Below are 20,162 nucleotides of genomic sequence, written 5' to 3' on the forward strand. Positions count from 1 at the left end.
CTTCAGGGGAATGGTGCTAAAGAAACTGTCATCTTCCTGCCTCCAATGTTTTTTTAAATGTCATCTGATTGGGATAGAGAAAATGCTATCTCTTTTTTCCTTTTTATGGCACTGATCAAATCCATAAATTCTTCCTGGACCAAGACACACACTTTGAATACTTTGAGGTAGTAATTTCAGTACTGTATTGTGCTTTTTGAAAGGGCATTATCACTGGCTTCTACTCAATTTAGAGAGTATGGTGAATTTTAACAAATGTTTCAGATAGTGTGTAAATAAATAAATAAAAGCTTTCTTTTATTTGGTCATTTTCAGCTACTGACCAAAGATGTGAAGCAGAGACTTGGTTGTCAGGGAGAAGGTGCAGCTGAAGTGAAGAGGCACCTGTTTTTCAAGAGCATGAATTTCAAACGCTTACAAGCAGGAATGCTGGACCCTCCTTTTATCCCTGACGTAAGTGATGCTTGAAAGAAAATCACAGAATTGAAGTGGAACTTGAAAGAAATATACTGTGTACTCACTTGAGGGTATTCTCTAACCTAAATGTCTGTTGCCATTTTCTCCTTGAGTGCCACGGTGGCTAAGTGATTGTCATATGTTTTTAATTATTATATGGCAGTTATACACAAGAAGCATATAATAATATAAAATATCTGACCAAGCCTCTTTTTTTTTTTTTTTGCATGTGTGGATTAAGCCTTTTTTATTTGTTAATTTACATAATTTATTGTTGGCCTTTCTCACTGAGACTCAGGCAGCTGTAGTTTTGTTTTCCTATATGCTGATTCCTCTGTGGTTCCTGTCGTCTAAAGGAAAAAATAGTCCAGAGTCTTCTCCTTTTTTTATGCTGGAAATTATCAGAAATGGTATTCTAGTAGATGATATTAGCCATCTATTTGTCAAATCTGCCAAAGCTCTAATCCCTTCAAATAAATATCCCTCAGCAGGTAAAAGATGGGGGGAAGAGCAACCAATTATTAGTTCACAGAGAACATAATCCACAGAGAAGATAAAAATGTGTAAGAATACAGATTATTTCATCTTTCAAATGTTTTTACTCCATTCTAAATTTAAGGTTTCTTGAAATAAATAGACATAATTCATTAGTATATCTCTGCACTGACATCAATCTCTATAATTTTTGTAGCCCATAATTTTTCAGAAATTCTCTTATTGGTGAGGTCAGATGAAGTTGGGAAGCTGCCAGCCTTCCAAACTAAATTATAATTCCAAGGCATTTAAAAAAAATATGAGCCAAAAGATTAGATTTTTCAGCAAGTAAACCTCCTTATTTTGTGCTGACTTTGGTGTTATCAAAACCCTAGTGGAATGAGTAAATCACATTCCCCACGCATGAATTCACCTTTCAGTTGGATCTCCCCCGTTTGGGAGGTGTGAGGATAGAGGAATAAATTCTCTTTATACTGACATGAATACGCCTACAGCAAGACAGGTCCTATGCAGGTCACTGTTTTCCCATAAGTCCATGTTTCTCTGCTCTTGATGTCCTTCAGTTGTTTGGAAATCTCATCAGCACTGCAATCCCTTGACAGCTCACAGTCTTCAGGGCAGGTACATTTCAAAATATGGAGTTTTTTAAAATTCTGGTTATAAAATCTCAATCCTTTGGAGCTCTGGATAGGGATACCAGTCAGGCAGCTACCTGGTTTGATGTTGTTGCTTCCAGGTTTTCTAGAAAAGGGAAGGCTTGCACCTAACTTTTCAATAGGCTCCAAGCTTTTCTGCTAGAGTTCCTGAAATCCAGATTTGGAACTACTCTGGTTCTTTTTTGTCTGTGTGCAGCGTCAAATTCATGGAGTAGTTCAACTGCTTATTCTGGGTCTTGGCTTTCAATGAAATTTTGATACAGCCTTTCATTCTGATTGCTCAGAATGTTTATTTCTGATTATCCTTAAGGAATGTACTTTTTGGCCTTAGATATAACAGCTCCAATTAATTGCCAGTAATTATTATGCGTTGGGGTGTAATTCTAGTTCACTTCCTCATGGTGCACTCTCAATAATCCTATAGAGCCAAAACATCTGATAGATAAACAATCGTAGGAACTCCTGCTACACTACACATATGGAAACAATCAAGCAATTAAACAGTCCTTCTCAGGACTACTTGACAAAGGGTATAGGAGACTGCATCCAGATCTGTTACATGAATATTGAGTGACTATCTGTTGATTTCAGATGCCTGGGTACAATGACTTTTTGTTCAGCCACATATGGCTATTCTGTAGGACTTTGAGAAGGAGCTAGAGTTATGGATAAGTCACAATAGGGTTTAAACAGGTTCAACAATAATTCCCAGAGAATTCAGGGACTGTAGTTCCATGATGACAGTTAATGTTCTCAAATAGAGTTCTCATCACACCAAGGGCCCTTCCAAAATGGGCATTTGCTACAGTTCCCTTTCACCATTTCAGTTTCCATCTTCTGTATTTCCTTTGAGGTTTCCCCGTATATTCACTCTTGTGATGACCTGAAAAAACACAGGAAAATCTCAGGGAGGGGAAAAAAAGAGATCAACAGCTAGCAGATGATACTGTGACAACCCAATGTGGTTAAGAAGTCAAGCAAGAGCTAAAATCTGGTGCAGAAGCCCACAAATTACAGTTCTCAGGAGTCTTTGGAGTAAGCCGCGGCATTATGAAACTGATATAAGATTGTAGATTCTTAAAAATGTATCTTTTTCGACTAAATGGAATTCCCCTTGAAACTGCCTTAGTATACAGTTTATCTCACACTGGATCAATCTAGGTTTTTAAAATGTGTGGCAAGGTATGACCTCAGCAAGTATTAGAGTATCTACAGCAATATCACTTCACTCCACCAGAAATGCTGGAGAAGCCATTATGTAGTGACAACCTTTTCAAATAGGTCATGTAAACTGACCCTCAACTGGAGGGCTGGAGTATTATTATTCAGTCAGAGTTCCACTTCTCTGTAATATAAATAATGTAGGCCTGCAACATAGGGCTAAAGTGAGAACAAATGAGTTAAGGATTGTAAATTCCAAATTGTTATAGAGTTACAAGTAACCATCATTTCTGTTTGAAAATTCCAGAGAGAAAAGTTGCTCAGATTTTCATACGAACTTCAAGTGGTGAAATAAGGCCAATTAGCTGATATCTCTGAACAAGAATGTAGCATAAAGTAGAGATAATATTTCATAAAGATAAATCAAGTGTTGTTTTTCTGTCAGGCCCGAAAGTAATTTGAGTGATGTTAAAATTTAAAATGGTTTGTCATTTACTCCATAGAAATTGTTTAAAATGCCAGCACTGAATAATAGTTTCAAAGCACTAGGTAATTTAAAAATAAGTTTCAAAAATAGATCCAGAACTTATAGTTGAAATCAATTTCATTTGCTTTTCAGTAATCCCTCTACAATTTCTTTGGATTCAAGACCAAAATTAAAAGTGTCATTTTGGATGCATCCCAGTAGGATTTTTGTCCCTTTTTTTCTCTCAACTACAGTCTTCATGTATATCACAAAAAAGTGTTTCATAGTTGATAGCCAAGCAAACGTCATGGAGGCCTGCAGTTTAAGAGAGACAAATCCAAGCACTGTCAGACAAGCGTAACACTGCATAGATGGCATGGTTCCTAATCTAAATGCCAGATCCACTGGAACATTTCATCTTTTTTCTTTGTTTATTTATTTACAATTTGATTTATACCCCACCACTCCCATAACTGGCTCATGGCGGGTAGCAAAGTTTTAAACCCCACAATAAAATCCCTCCCCATAAAAACATAGTCCATAAAACCCCAAATACCTGACAGCAGAACAAAATGCCCACCCCACTCCTGCTCAACAGAAGGCATATAAGTGTTAATAGGGAGAAACATGATGACTCCATTCTCTCGTTGGCTCAGTGTGGGGACCCAGGTCTTAAATGCCTTGGCCTCAACTAAGGACCTGGAGGAAGAGCTCCATCTTACAGACCCTGTAGAACTGCACGAGCTCCATCTGCGCCATCAGCTCTTCCATGACCTCATCCCAGGACCAAGACCAGGAAGGCTCTGATCCTGATCAAGACCAGGTGACCCTCCCTTGGTCTGGGCATCTCTAGCAAATTTGCACCCATAGAGCAGAGTGCCCTGTGGGGGGCATAAGGGGGCAGGTGGTAAGTGGGACCCTGACCACAGATGGCCTTAAAGGTTAAAACCAAAACCTTGAATGTGATCTGGGCTGCAACCAGCAACCAATGCAGTTGTCTCAGCGCAGTCTGGATATGTGCCCTCCAAGGTGTTCCTGTGAGAACCCTAGCAGCTTCATTTTGTACCAGCTGCAATTTCCAGATCAAGAACAAGAGTAGGCCCACATAAAGCATGTTACAGAAGTCCAATATGGAGGTGACCATTGCGTGGAAGACTGTAGCCAAGTGGTCCAAAGAAAGGTAGAGCTGCACCTGTCAGTGATGGCCCATGTCAGGACTTTTGCCTAACAGACATTTGTTTGGACCATTATAAATGTTCTTTGCGTTTTTAAAAATATTTTTATCATACTTTTCAGAGAAAAAATTTTCTCCCATAAATTAAAATTGAATTTAAAATTCAAACCATCAATCAATACCTCTAATTCTTAGCATCACCAAATGTGAGAATACTTAAATCCAGTGACTGAACTATGTAGACAAGTTTTAGCAGAACACATGGGAGGGATTAAACCGCCCGCCCCCCAAGAGAAGCAGATAGATGACAGAAGATCTCTGTGCCATTGTTGGCATTATTAGCCAACCACAATAAACTTGCCAGCCTTCAAACCTCAAATCTTTTCTGTACCTCAACGATGCCACTGTTTCCCAACAAGTTGAATCCCTGGCTGATGCTCCAATTTTGCATCACCCCTTCTGCAGAAGGGCATTTATCTCAGGCAATTTTTTCTTGACTGTGCTTCCAACCTTCCGTATTTGCAGCATCGTCACACTTTCCCATGGAGAGTCTGCTAGGAGGGTAGGAGGGAAATCAAAGAGCCAGTGGGGGGTTTAGTTCAGATCTCCACTCTGCCACTCACACTCTCTCAGCAAAATCTACCTCACAGGGTTGTTGTGAGAATAAAATAGAGGAGTGTAAAATAATGTAAGCTGCTTTGGGGAGAAAAGCAGGGTATAAATGCAGTAAAATAATAAAATACAGCTGAAGACTTGCTGGTTGATAAAAGACAGGATGGGTGGTATGTGGGAAGGAGAGAAGGAGGCAGGCATTGAAGAGAGGATATGACAGGCTGCCATGAGGAGAGAAAGAGGAAATCATGTGGGAAGGAGAAGAAGAGCTGTTTTTTATACCGAACTTTACACTACCCAGAGAAGTCTCAAAGCCGTTTACAATAGTGTTCCCTTCCTCTCCTCACAACATATACCCTGTGAGGTAGGTAGAGCTGAGAGAGAGCTCTGACAGAACTGTTCTATGCTCTAACAAAATTATAATTTGCCCCATGTCACCCAAACCTGGCTCCCCAGATTAGAGGCACCTTTCTTAACCATTACATCAAGCAGGAGGAAGTGAATTGATCCCCTGTAAGTGGGAGTGCAGACTGCAGGCTACTTAGAGCAACAGGGGCTGTAGCAGGCTCAGAGCTAGACGTTGGTCCATCTCGTCTCTTCCCCACAAATTTTATTTCACTCCGGCTGCAAGCAAACTGTATTCTGCAGTCCTTCACAAGTTACATACAGTGGGCTCCATGCTGGAGTTTCCACGCTCCTTCTTTGGCCAACTAGCTCTAGTATCACACCACTTCTCTGCTCTGACCACCCCAGTCCAGCCACACTGGCATAAGTCCAGGAAAATGCCACCAGCATTAGTCATTGCCAGGATTTCAGTTCCTTTAACGCGGCTGGCAAGCCCTTGTCTAGCCCTCTGTCCCTACCGTTTGAGCTGCCATTCCCTCTACACACACTGCACATCCAGCTTGTTGCTCTGTCTCCCACAGCTACACCCCTGCATGTCTCTGTGGACTCCCTACTTGTAGTATGTATATGAATATTGGGCCCTAATCTTCCTGTTATTAACTAAAAGACTAAGACTTGCTAGGGAAAGGTAATGGTGTGGGAAAGTAGAGAAGGATGATCCTTTTGTAACTGAATTTGAATACCCTGGGACAAGGGCATAATTACCCTGTGTATTGTAAACAGGATTGCATACCCTCAGTTGTTAACCGAAATCTACATCCAGTTGGGCCGTGCTTCTGTTTGTGTTGAGCCGGAGGTGGTACCACCACCCTGGCCAGTATTAGAGCCTACAACGACCTTTTCATCATCTCTATGGTCAGAGAGTAACCACAACAGAAGACTATGTTTCAACCGCTACTTGAAAATGTTCAGTTTTGAATCACCGTTGAGTGCTTTGATTCAGGGTTCCATTTTATTTGAATAGGACTAATAATGATAGATTCTTTTCATTCTGTATGAACGAGGGCTTGTGCCACTTCCACTCATTTTCAATGGACTCTATTCAGAGCTTCCTATGGATTGTACCCTTTAATTGTCCCTTCAACCACATTCACATCCAGTGAGCCAAACTACCCTTAGCATGAATCATAGAAAATAGTCTATTTCAGATCCCCCTGAGAGCCACCAGACACTAATTTACACAGAAAAGGTCAGTGATAGAGCGGCAAGTTCCCCTTTCGTGAAATCTACTCTCACACCTGCAGGCAATGTATCATGACTCATTTCTTCCCTGACTTCCCCGTGTAGTCTTAAAATTTGTCATGTGGTTCTAAATACCATTTACAGTATTGACATTTTAGAGAAAATAGGTGATTGGCAGTTCTGGAATATATAGTGGCAAATTCAGCCCAATCCAAATTGGTTTGAAAGCTGCAAACTGTCCCCCTATAGATCTTCTTAGATCATTCTGTTGTTCAAAAACATATCTATATATCTGAGGCTATTTGTTCAAATACTCTTTAAATTTAATTTTGGTAGGATTATAGTGTATCATGGAAGTCTGGTGGTTTGCCAAAGCTGTGCTGGAAAAATGTGCCATATCAAGGACATACCACCCCTTCCCCATATGTTTGTTTTCTCTGACCCTTTAAGCACCTTCATCTCTTTCTCCACCCACTCCAAATCAATAAAGGCATGGCAAAAATACATTCTGCTTCACCTGGAAGAAATATATATTTCTTCCCCAAAGATTCTGCATTTTAATGTTATATCTGTCTTTAAGTTTTGATGAACAATGTTCTGGCTGATGGCTTCTAAGAGAAACAATAACATACCATCAATATTTCCTATTAAGTATATTGTATTTTTGCGTCTTCCTCACTGAAGACATCATACCATGGTTGTTCATCCTGGCATAGCTAGGTGGCAGATAATTTCATTAGTGAGCTGTCCGACTCATTGCGGCCCCATGGACAATGATCCTCCAGGCCTTCCTGTCCTCTACCATTCTCCAGAGTCCATTTAAGTTTGCACCTACTGCTTCAGTTACTCCATCCAGCCACTTCATTCTCTTTCGTCCCCTTCTTCTTTTGCCCTCAGTTGCTCCCTGCATTAGACTCTTCTCCAGGGAGTCCTTCCTTCTCATGAGGTGTCCAAAGTATTTGAGTTTCATCTTCAGGATCTGGCCTTCTAAGTATGCTCCGCATACAAGTTAAATAGGCAAGGCGACAGTATACAGGCTTGCCGAACTCCTTTCTCAATTTTGAACCAATCAGTGATATCATGTTGAGTTCTCACTGTTGCTTCTTGACCTTCATATAAGTTTCTCAAGAGACAAATAAGATGCTCTGATATTTTTCTAACCACAGAAAACTAGAAAATTCAGCTTTTGAATAAAATTTTATTTTTTTTCGATATTAGTATTCTGGCTTTCCAATATTCTAAGCCAAACACATTTCCTTTTATTTTTAATGTATGTATATGTTCAAGGTTGCAGTTCTGAACTTGGCATTAATTTGTAAGCACTACCATTCCCTAGTTCTGCACTCCTGATCACCACTCAAAGTCAGTAGACTGATCTTCCTTTGTGATCCTTCACTTTCCCTGCCTGGGATTAATGGCCTCATGCCAGGCTTCATGGCTGACCAATCAGGGGCGGGGGGGGGAGTGTATATGCAAGAACATTAAAAGGGCCTGCAATTGTGCAGTAGCTTTGTGTAGTGGTTAAGAGCAGTGACCTCTCATCTGGAGAATCAGGTTTGACTCCACACTCCTCTGTCTGCAGCCAGATGAGTGACCTGAGCCAATCTCATTTTCGGAGCTCTCTCAGCCTCACCTGTTTCACAGTGTGCTTGTTGTAGGGAGAAGGGTAGGCATTTATAAGCCATTTTGAGACTCCTTAGGGTAGTAAAAAGCAGCTCTTCTCTCTATATATGGCCCATTATGCACGGAGGGGAAGGTCTGCATTCAGGGTAGAATGGTGTCACCTAAAATCACTGATAACACATGGCGCCGGCTACAACTGGCCGCAGATTCGGTGCATGCCGCCAAAAAAGCCGCATTAGTGAAACGCGGAAGAAAGCAGAGCTTCTGGGCAACCGGGGCGCAACCAGAAGCAGCGCCGGGGTCACCACGTGCATAATCGGTTACTCTGGGTTTTGCTGCCATTGCGTCCCGTGCATAAGCGGTTTGCTTCACTTCTTCCCCCTCTGCGTTTTCCATGTGACCCGAAATCGCCATTTTGGCGGCTGTGCATAACAGGCCTATAAGAAGCAAAATGTGAGCATTCCAGGAATAAATAGGATTGCAACCAAGTGAGAAGTATAAAGCTCCCTCATCTCTGCAGTCCCACATATGGGCTATGAACCAGCATAGATGGCCACTCATAGAGGATCAGTTACTGGTAAAGGTAAAGGTAAAGGTATCCCCTGTGCAAGCACCGGGTCATGTCTGACCCTTGGGGTGACGCCCTCTAGCGTTTTCATGGCAGACTCAATACGGGGTGGTTTGCCAGTGCCTTCCCCAGTCATTACCGTTTATCCCCCAGCAAGCTGGGTACTCATTTTACCGACCTCGGAAGGATGGAGAAGCCTGTTTTTATCCAAGGACATAAATTCAGGATTCTATCATAGCTACCTTAATGGCCACAGACAGTGTACCATAATACCTATATCTCTCTTGATGAGCACTGTCCATTTAAAATGATTTTTTCAAGCAAGAAATGATGTCTTTATTTTCTATTTCAAGCAAGCACATTCATTAGATACCGTCAGGCCCAAGGATGACTGATGCAACTCTTTGCATGGAATAAGAACAGACAAAACATTGGTTAGGAAACCTATTCCTCATGAAATCTGTGTGGATCAAAAGATATAAATATGTTGACTGTGTACCACTGAACACCATCTCAGAGGAGGCAGCTTTGACTGAAATCTAATTAAAGCTGTGATTTATCCTGTGATTAACAATTTCATCCATTATACTTATGAAGAGAGAAATCCTTTCAATTGTAACGAAACCTATGGAAAACATGCATAGCAAGGCATTAATGGAATGCAGTCGTACTGTTAAGTATGCACGCTTGTGACTCATCCTGCACATTCTGACTCCCCTGCGTATACTTTTTCCCCCTTTGCTGGTGCAGCCTAGAGCTGTGTACTGCAAAGATGTCTTGGACATTGAACAATTTTCAACTGTCAAGGGAGTGAACCTGGACCAAACAGATGACGACTTTTATTCCAAGTTTTCCACAGGTTCTGTCTCTATTCCATGGCAAAATGAGGTAACTGTGTTTTTGTTTTTCATTAGTCTCTTCTAATGTCTTCCTTCCTTATCAGGCTTTTAAACTTTCATATATAGCAGACATGCACTTTGAAGTACTCTAATGGAACTCTGAGTTATTTTCTTTCCTAGACTTGGAAATGATCTCCCTAAAATAGTCATGAAAGCAAGAATGTCAGATGTTTTAATACTTAACTATTCAGGTTTGAAGAGTGTGCACTTCAGCAGTGGCCTATTAAAATGAGTATGGATTGCTTCTTGGCCTTCTGGCTGAGATCAAGGATAAATGATCAGCTTATTCTTACCAGTTTAATAATGGATGCATTTTCCATTTGAGAGGGGTGCATTTAATTGATTTTTAGAACAAGGAGATGGTTGAGAAGCATGCTCTACTAGCCATGCCTTGTGCTGCTGGTATTCCTGCAATAGTGCGTTCCCTACTCCAAATTCCTGTCCAAGAGTGCCGGTGAAAGACTTTTTAACTTGCTTTAACAATTCCCCAAATGAGGAATTATGACCCTTTCTATTTTTAAAATTATAATGAGACTTTAGGGAGATCCTCCAGGTTCCTCAAAGAACTAATCCAAGCCGCTTATGAAGGAACCAAACAAGGTTTACCTACATACAATAAAACTTGGGCCTAGAAACACTAACTCCATATTCACAACAATAATACTGCTCTTTCTCAGGCACATTTTCTCTGCCAACATTTAACTCTTTTTTAAAAAAAATATATCATTCCTGTTTGCCATAGGAGTCCATAACCTCTTTGAGCACCTCAGACATTTTGATAGTGTATGATGGGTACCATGACAAAATACCTATTTCAGAACCAACAACAAAATACATGAAATGTGGCCATCAACATATACTCACACTAGAACTGCTTGCTGCAGCAAGCAACCTGCCAGGATGATTTGGAGGGCAGGGCCAGGTGCTCAGGGGCACAATGTCAATTCTGGAGAAAAAACGTGATGTGCAAGGATTCAACTCAAAATTATGGATAAGCCATGAAGTTTTAGACAAATCCTATGGCATTGTCCAGACATCATGATGTCGCTTTTTTTTCCAGTAGATGTTGCATGCTGACATGCCTGTCCCGCCTCCCCCAATCCTCTCAGCAGATTGCCAGCTGCAATGATAACCTTAGTATGTGTGTGTGGTTGACTCCACCTGCTGTGCCAACCATTGATCTTTCTCCCTGGCAGCAGAGGAAGCCAAGCATCTCTCAAAACCAGCAGGACAGGAAATAAAGTGGAGAAATGCTTGACTTGGCTTGTTCTACACTTAGTAGCCTGTTGTAAGAAAGAGGAGATGAAACTAGGGAGGCCAGGTTGCGCACTTTGGTGGGAGTTCTCCTGGCTTTGGTCTTGGTCTCCCACTGCTGCTCAGTAGGGGGGCAGAAAGATGGGTGAAAAGGTGTCCTGAGATGCAAAAACATCACTTCCATCTGCATAAGCAGGAGAACCACCATGCTGCAGGGCACTCTAAGATTGCTCTGAAAGTCTGTGGATTTTTAGAGCAACCAATGATGCTATGACATCATTTCTGGTCACACAGATGGAAGTTTGCATAAGGCTGTACCCTCTCCCCACTGTCCAAGGGGTTGCCAGCCAAAGCCTGGCAATTTCCAGTACTGGAAGTTCAACATTTCACTTCCTCCTCCAGCATCTCTTCCTCTTGCTCTCTGTTTTTCTTTCTTTAACAGGCAGCAAGGCTCAGCACAAGCAAGTCAAGGATTTCTCTGCTTATTCCTTGCCACAGCCCTTTGTCTCTTCCTGCTGAGTTCCAGTTGCTGCCAGGGAGAGAGAGAGAGAAATCATAAAATAAAAAATGTTGGACGCTGCCCCCCCCCCCATGCCATTGACTAGCAAGGAGACACTGTCTGCCTGCCCTGGCTCTTCTTGCTCTCCGTGGCACATCTGACAGGGGCACCTCTGGTTGCCTGCCTGCCCTGCCCCCCTTTGTTTCTCTGCTGATTCAGGGCCACTGTTTGCCATGAGTTCCAAAGTCTCCCAATGTATAGTTAATTGGGGCACTCTGCCTCCTATGTCATGTTCCTTCTGGAGTGGGTGCCACAGGCACCATGGCACCCATAGGTGAGAAACACTGCTTTACTACATTTTTCATTTTGGCTGAGATCTCAGCCATGGTCGCTTCAGAGAACAGAAGCTTTTAATGAAGGGCAAATTTTTTGCACATAAACATACCCTGTTCTTAACTGATACGACCTAGCTAAATACTGATGGTTGTGACTGGGAAAGAACTTTTCCTAATGTCATAACATGTGAATACTTTTTTGTCTTTCCCTCTAACAGCACAAAACAATTAAGTGATTGCATAATCTGCGCTATGACCCCTGATTTGCTCCCATGGTTGTCTCCTTACTCATAGCTTTGTGTTATGATCAGCAACAAGTGCCTGCCAAACTTGTTTCCAAACCTGCACAAAACTGTCAGTGGTTTTTAAAGGGCCAACATATAGACCAGGCTTTCTCAACCAGGTTTCATGAATACCTGGTTGGGGTTTCCTGAATAGGTGAGAGTTAACTAATTTTTAATTTTTTAAAAAAATGTTAAACATTGATCAGGTGATGTGATAATGCCAACTCACCCACCCCTTTCCAAAATGTCCAGTGGCCTGGAGCAGGTGGGATGGGGAGGGGCCCCAGGTGAGCATGTACATAGCTCTGCTTCCCAACCAGATCCTGCATGATCACACCACTTCTGGGGTTTCTTGAACCCTGAAGAATTTTTCAGGGGTTCCTCAATGGTAAAAAGGTTGAGAAAGGCTGGTATAGATGCATATGTGGCAGCATGTGTGTAGTATAAATAATGAGGCACAACAAGTCAAACAAAAATGCCAGAGGGGTGGAAAAGAAAGTAATAGGTAAGTTGGAAAGCCTCAGTTGTCTTCAAGGCCACCTCTTCAGGATCCAAGATAGAATGTGGAATATACATCATGAGTCATGAGTTACTTGAGTATGAGGCAGATGTGTTGCTCTGGCTTCTTGACTGCAGCACATAATAGTTTTAAATTTCTTTTAAAGCTTACTTCAGGGCTGAATATGACATTCAAATCTTTTCAAGATATGCTTCAGTTTTTTTCCAGATGGGATGCTCAGACATCTCTGTTTCATGAATGAACTATCCTTGAACTATATATATAATCAACTCCCACCCATTCAGAAAACCCTTCCAGAGCCATCAAGAAACCCTGGTTGAGAAAACATTTCTTAATCCAACAGCCATGGTAAAATGATTACTGATTGTATTCAGATAAGTGGCTAGGTATTAAGTTATCCTCCCTAGCTACCTGATGTATCCTTACCCTATTTAAGCCATGCATTCCTTGTAGGGAGGATCCACATTCTGCTATTCAGTAAGGCTGGGCCACAACAACCTATTAACTGGTCCATTTTTCTGTGTTTTACTAGATGATAGAAACAGAGTGTTTTAAAGAACTAAACATATTTGGACCAAATGGTACTATCTCACCAGATCTAAACAGAAACTACCCACCAGAACCACCTAAGAAAGGATTGCTCCATAGAATATTTAAACGCCAGGTGAGCATCTCTGTTTGTACATGGTTAAGACCCATTATAAATGCAAATGTTTTTTTCTTATATCATATGAATGTGTATTAGTCTCAGCCACAGGGCTTAATTTCTAATATTTAATCAGACACATATTGTGTTAATCCAGATTCTAAATGCTTCATAAGACTTGCAGCTGTTATCCCTGATTAATATTTTATGATATGGCAGCTTAGTAAATATTTCTTTGGTTCTGATTTGCAGTCTCTCTTTTGTGGAATTTTGGAGGACGTGCATTTCTTACATAGGTATCTGTGTCTAGATATGACGTCATCTTTAGATGCTTTTTTCCTTAAATGTACATGTTATCATTTTCTTTTCAAATATCAACTGATAAGTAAGTTCCTTCAACTGATTAAAAGTAACAGGGACTGACTTCCCATAGACTTGATGGACAATCTATAACTTAATGCAAAATTTTCTACTCTAGATGCAATCTGTTGTTTTGAACTACAGAAGGTATACTACTTTTACTTCATTGTTGATCGAGGTCATGTATATAAAGCACATCCATTCCTCATTTTAAGCAAATATTCCTGTTTCATAATGAAAAAAAAAACATCAGGGTTTGCACTAATGGCATGGTACTTAGGTCTATTCAGTCAGTTCAAAAACATATCCAGCTAGCAGGAATGTCCCAGTAGAAGAGCCTAGAGATAAGTCATTCATATTGAGGTGAGATGAAACTGGTCATTAGATTCAGCCATGAGATGAGATTTATGCAATTATGTAGCTCTAAGGTGTTTAATAATGAGGCTAGACATGGACAAGGCAACTTCAAGGTGTTCAGCTAGAAAGGGGAAAGAGAAGTAAAAGTCAAGACAGGGATGTTATGACATCTTTTATTGTAGTACAGGCTAGAGAATTAAGTTGTTTACCTATTTAGATTAATATCAGAGGCTCAGAGCACATATCAAAAGAATAAATTCAGTACACAGAATTATATTGTAACAATATTCACCAGGTTACTTCCCCCAGCCCAAGGTTTGCAAAGACATCTCCCCCTTTCTGTAACCAGCCCCAGTGTGTGGACTTTTTGATCCACATTCTGGAAGAAGTTCAGAATTAGGTATTTAGATACAGAATATGATGGAAGTCTAATTCTTTAAAAAATATTTTAACTCCTTTAGCACCAGAACAATTCCAAGAGTTCTCCAAATTCAAAGGCCAATTTAAATCATCATATAAATTCCAACCATGTAAGTTCAAATTCCACTGGAAGCAGCTAGTTCTACCTGTTCTTTTGTAAACCTTCACTTCGCATCCTTCCACTATACCATATGGAGCTTCAAGAATGAGACAACATCCACCGTTGAGCTAGAAGATCAACAGTCTCCTACTGTGGGAGAAATTTCCCTCTGTTCCTTCCAGTGGAGCCTCCCATTTAAGAAGAAATTTTCTCTCAGGTCTGTTTCGGAGGTGGCACTCGAAGTCATGGGACTAAATGTTGACTCTGTAGGACATTGCAATAGAAACCAGAGTATGACAACTTGCACGTATTTAAATAGCATCATATCTAGAACTGAATTTTGTCCTTATTATTTTTAAAGGAAAGGTTTTGTAAATTTCTCTATTGTCTCAGTTTACATTTTGTACATTTGTATTTAAATGAAAGTTGGACTTGGGGATGTATATTTTCTGAGCAGCAGCTTGTAAAGCCATGTGTTTTAAGACTTTTTTTAAAAAAGAGAAAAAGGTGACTCAAGACTTCCAGATCCTCAAATTTAGAATTCTTTTTCGAAATATAGAAAATTATTCATGTTTCACTTTTCCACATTGTTTCTGTTGACATGAATTTTTTAATGGTATACTTAATTTTTCCCCATATGTCTTTTTGGTTTACAGCAACACTGCAGACAAGTGTCTTCCCTTTGTGTCATTAAAATTCTTGCTTTAAATGCAGTCAAGTTTCACCATCTCCTAAGCCAATAAACTCTGTCTGGGGTTCATGACATCATGGGACCAATGCTGTTGATATTTGCACTTTTTGTGGTTAGTCTATCTTGTTGCTAGAAAGTTAACTTCCCATTCAGTTGGTCATGTTTTATTTTTAGTGCTAAGGAGGTGAAGAACAAATGCTTAAGAACTGCAAGCAGAGAAAACTGGTAGCCCTCTGTTCATCACATGTGAAGCTTGATCTTTGCTGCTCTCTTCTGAAAGATGCCAAAAAGACTGGCTTGATAGCTTCATCTCTGAAGCTTGGATTTCAACTTTTTTGGGAGTTTGCAAAGCCATTTGGAGTGGGTGTTGGATACATACTGCATGTGCTGAAATCCTAATTTGATTCCTGGGTTCCAATTGCACTGATTTACAGCTCATGATGTTCCCTGTCCACACACTGCAAATTGAAGCAAGAACAAGGATGTGAATGGTTGGTGTGATCCTCAGTCCTGAAGTTGCCCTGCACTGTATCTGCTACTGCAATTGCAACTTCTTTTGCTTCTAAGGTAATGAAGTAGCAGAAGTAACAGAGTGTTTAATGCTCAGCTCCTAATTGAAGCTTCCATCCCTACAGTATTTCTATTCCAGAGATGGATGGAGATTTGCATCACTGCCAAATGTTTTGAAAAAATTACCTTTAAGCATTATGATGGCTTTTGAGAAATTAGGCCACCTCACACCACTATCGCTGTTCAATGACGTGTGACTAAATCACCTGTATTCCGTTTACTCTGCTGAGATGACTAAAACTTTTATCATTAGCATAAGATACCGAATAATTAATAGCATGCTCATGTGGGCAGTTATAAATAATCTTGAATATGGGAGAAGAGAGGAATATCCATTTTTGCAACTGTTTTATGAATAAACATCCAAACAGGCAAGTTTTAAAATGCAACTCTTAAGCATTAAAGGATATCTTTTTAGTGTACAGTGCTGCAGTCTGTACGTGGAAAAGCTTTGAAGGACTAGGATCTGTCTGACTCTTGATAATGTGTGTGCTTCCCTGTGATTGGAAGTCAATGATTTGGAGTACAGTTTCATAAATGTATAACATAATAATGGACAGGACATGCCTACAATGTGAAAAAGAAGAACTTATCACATGGGTGTCATTTTCATACTTTCAGTATGGCTGGTCTATAGTTGGGTAGTAAAATTCCTCTCAGTAGATTGAATCTATGTCCATCATGATGTTAAAAAGCATTGGATTCATTTCCCACAGAAATGCTATTGTGCCATTCTCAATATCTCAGAGCCAGACCTAATTTGTTTTCTTTGATTATCCTACATGCATATTTCAAAGCCATCTTGGCCACCAACTTTGCATGCAGAAGACCACAGGTTCAGTCCTTGAATCTCCAGCTTTAAGAGCCTTTCAGTTGTTAGGAACGTTCTCTCTCTACCTGAAACACCGGAAAGATTCTGCCAGTTAGAATAAACAGTGCTGAATTAGCAGGGCCAGTAATTATACTCAGCATAAGGCAGCTTCATATGTTTTATATGTAAGGGGGATACATAGATTATTACTTCAGGTATGTAATCCAAATCAAGTTTATTGTGTTTGTGCAAGAGGTCTTCAGGAAATGATAACAAGTGATTCTAATTGGATTGCCATACTCAAATTCCATTGGTAGATTATTTGCAAGCATTACAAATGGGTACATATTGGTTGAAGATGTTGATACATGAAATTAAAGCAGTGAAAGAGAAAGGAAGGGATCCTTTGCAACAATGAACATTCACAGGGTCTCCCAGTGAGGGAAAGTGCCTGTGCTGTTCCTTTCTCATCTGTCATCCACCCCCCAAATTTAGACCAAATCATTACCTTTTCCCTTCTTCCACCTCCACCTTGTTGGTCTTTCCTTTGCTGCATCCTGTTTCTTTGATGCCTCTTAGAGTTGACAGGAGGAAGACCTGAAGGCTTCCCTAGCTGACATACCTGATGAAGAACCCCTTAAAGAAAATCCAGAAGGTGTGGGTTTCCCTGATCTTGTCCACTGTTCTTTCACCAATACTTGCAAGGTGTTTTTTTTAAGAAGGAACCATGAATTGCTACAGCAATAAGAATACAACTTAGTACAAAGGTATAGAATATATAGATTTTTTAAACAAAGAACTAAGGGAAGAATCTTATGTTACAAGACTCTTTAACTGGAAACCTGACATTCTTCCTCAGCAAATGTTCATGAATATCAGATTTATGGTGTGCTCTTCACCTGGGAGTCTGGGCTGCCCCTTTCACTTGACTTTCAGTTCTCTAGTTCTCTCTGTCCTTGATCAAATCAGTTGTTTTGTGATTGTCCAGTGTTGTCTCTGCTTGGAGATAAAAATCATAATTGCATGGAAGCCATCAGGTGAAAAAAATGTGGAATTCAGTGGGACTAAGCTGTCCTTTGGGGGGCTGATTCAAAACCTGTATGAATTAAATCAAATAGTTATTGCTGTTGCGTCTCTTTGTTATCTGGCTGAGGTGGTCCAATCCTGTATCCTTTGTGGAACCTCACTGAGTTACCTCATGAAGAAAGGATGGAGTTTTATATTACACAGTTCCTGCAGAGGTGCTAAGATGTATGTTCAAGTGTTGCTGGAGTGTAGCAGCAGTAACATCTGTAAGCCTTTTGCCTTGTTAATATTAAAATTTATCAGTATGGAAAAAAAGAGTGAAAAATGGTATCCGCACATAATTATTCTGTTTGCAGCGGCAAATTATTGTATGGCTGCATTTCAGAGACTGTCCTTCCACCGAGGAACAGACCATTGTATGTGCAGTGCTTTCTTCCCCACCCCCACCCCCACCCCCTTCATCATGAATATTTCCTAGCATAATCCAGTGGCACTATCACAATCTACAAACATTTATTCTAGCAGAAACTCTGGTGAGTCATATTACATACATGTATTTAAAACAGGATGACGCTTGATAGCTGAACCTAAGGGATATACTCTGGCACTATATATAGTGCCATATATATTTAAAATTAAAGGATGCCAAAAAGAATTCTAGATTCTCTGTCATTCAACAATAGCAAAAGAAATGTTGTTAGAAAGGCAGGGCAAGTGTTCTCATTTCTTTTCCTGGTTGCCACAGTGGGATGTCTTATAGATCCTTACACAAGGAAGTCATAAATAAAAGTTCGCAGCTGCGTTTTCAAAACTTTTATGACCCCATAATGTAGTTGACCATAGATGGTTATTTATTAAGCTGGTAGACAAACATACACATTAGGAGCAGCCTTTATCACTGACTTTTAAAAAAAATCACATCTGCTAATCACTCTACTGCATCACGGAATCTGTTCAGAACACGTAGCAGAGTCAGTGCTTTCAAGAACCTCTTATACCATAATCTCTGTAAAAGAAACAGATACTTCTATAATAATTTTTGCATAATCAAATTATACATTTATAATAAATGGAACCAAACATTTGCAACTAGAAAAAATAGTGGCTGTTGGTATTGTAAATAATGATATTAATGATGATAATAATAATAAGAATCCAAAGGGTTTTTCATTTTATTTTAATTTTCAGGGAGTTTTTTACATTGTAGAATGAGAATTGTTTTCATTTTTAGGTTGTTACAATAATTGCTTCAGTGTTTTCTGGCTGCTTGAATTCTTCATACCTGTCTAATAATATTGCAGTGCTGCTGTATCTAGATCAAACCACTGTTTTGTTTTCCAATTTGTTTTGGGATTTTTTTTAGAAAAATAAATTCCTTTATTTAAGTATATGCAAAGTTTCATTCTGCTCAATTTTTCCTAGAGGTTCTTTTGCCTGTTAAGCATTCATAAACTGAACTTGATCCTTTTCACAGAGAAACCAGTGACAACATCGCTGTAAAGTCAACAGACACAATTTAGCCAACATGAATCACATTTAACTTCAGGGATAGAGTGACGTGTACCTCTCCAAAGATATCAGCTGGATTAAATTTTTGCATTGCTTGCTTGAATCATGTCTTCTGACAACAAATGATGACCAAACCCATTGTGACTTTGGGGATCTGTGACTAGATTCTCTGATGTGTAATTTTGCACACATATACCTGCCTTTCCCCCAGTCAAAACTGACTTCACACAGACTTGTTTTGGTCTTTGTAAGGAAATAAGATAGGTAGTGCTATTTTTCTTGGATTTTTACTCTGCCATGGCTAACGTGATAATAAAAATGCTTCAAGCACCAGCTTATGGTGCGCAGGGCACAGAACTTAGCTCTCCTAGCCTGTGCATTTGCCACTTCATTTCTTTACATGGGAATTAGTTTGCCTGTCTTTATTTTCCCTTAGGGGGGTTAGCAACAGTGGAGTGGAAAGATTTGTTTCAGGGAAAAGGTGAGGTAGCTTTTATATAAAACCAAAGACATCTTAGAAATATGGTATTCATGCATCTTTCACATAGAGTTTGATTCTTCCTCATCTCATATAATTCCGTGCTCATTGTTATAGGCCTACTTTTTGTTGGGGGTGGGAGCATTACCATCTGTCTCCATCTGCTGTGCATCAGCCTACCTGCCTGTGTTCCAAAGATTTAAAGCAGAACAGAACAGCAGGCAAACGAAACTCTGTGTCTTAGACCGTCATAGAAGAAGAACTAGTGGGAACAGTGCAATGGCTGGCAAAAAGTAAGAAAAATGGTGCTTCGAAATGGCTGTGGGGCTCAGCCTCTTAGGTGGGAACATCTACTCTTTGAGCTGAAAGAGAACCCTCACCGAGGTTACCTGCTCCATTATTCTTTTCCCTCTTTCCCCTCCTCCCTGACTGCCCACCTAGAGCCAGTGTGAAAAACACCGGAAGTACCAGGAGAATGGTTTTTCCAAGGTTTCCAGTATTGCCATCATAATTGTTAGCAATCAGATGCTGGTTTTTAAAAGGGAACTTAATTAAGATGTTTATTAATTAATTTCTGAGCACCCATCCCTAATAGCTACTCACAC

At 40.1% G+C, this 20,162-nt stretch overlaps 1 protein-coding gene and 1 non-coding gene across 4 annotated transcripts in view; both read left to right on the plus strand.

Annotated features, from left to right (window-relative positions):
• Nucleotides 1-18,960, plus strand: part of GRK5 (G protein-coupled receptor kinase 5) — a 208,272-nt gene extending 189,312 nt beyond the window's left edge. For all 3 annotated transcript variants that reach the window (XM_077349914.1, XM_077349913.1, XM_077349915.1), the window contains 4 exons: nucleotides 316-453; nucleotides 9,549-9,686; nucleotides 13,122-13,253; nucleotides 14,414-18,960. In XM_077349914.1, the coding sequence (XP_077206029.1) occupies nucleotides 316-453; nucleotides 9,549-9,686; nucleotides 13,122-13,253; nucleotides 14,414-14,512 (507 nt within the window). In that variant the 3' untranslated portion in view covers nucleotides 14,513-18,960. The remainder of the gene's footprint in view (nucleotides 1-315; nucleotides 454-9,548; nucleotides 9,687-13,121; nucleotides 13,254-14,413) is intronic.
• On the plus strand, nucleotides 9,936-10,124 carry LOC143844096 (U2 spliceosomal RNA). Its single transcript, XR_013233809.1, has one exon. It is a non-coding gene; the product is annotated as a U2 spliceosomal RNA (small nuclear RNA).
• Nucleotides 18,961-20,162: the final 1,202 nt, after the last annotated feature.

This window comes from Paroedura picta, chromosome 8 (genome assembly GCF_049243985.1).
Source record: "Paroedura picta isolate Pp20150507F chromosome 8, Ppicta_v3.0, whole genome shotgun sequence".
Classification (NCBI taxonomy): Eukaryota; Metazoa; Chordata; class Lepidosauria; order Squamata; family Gekkonidae; genus Paroedura; species Paroedura picta.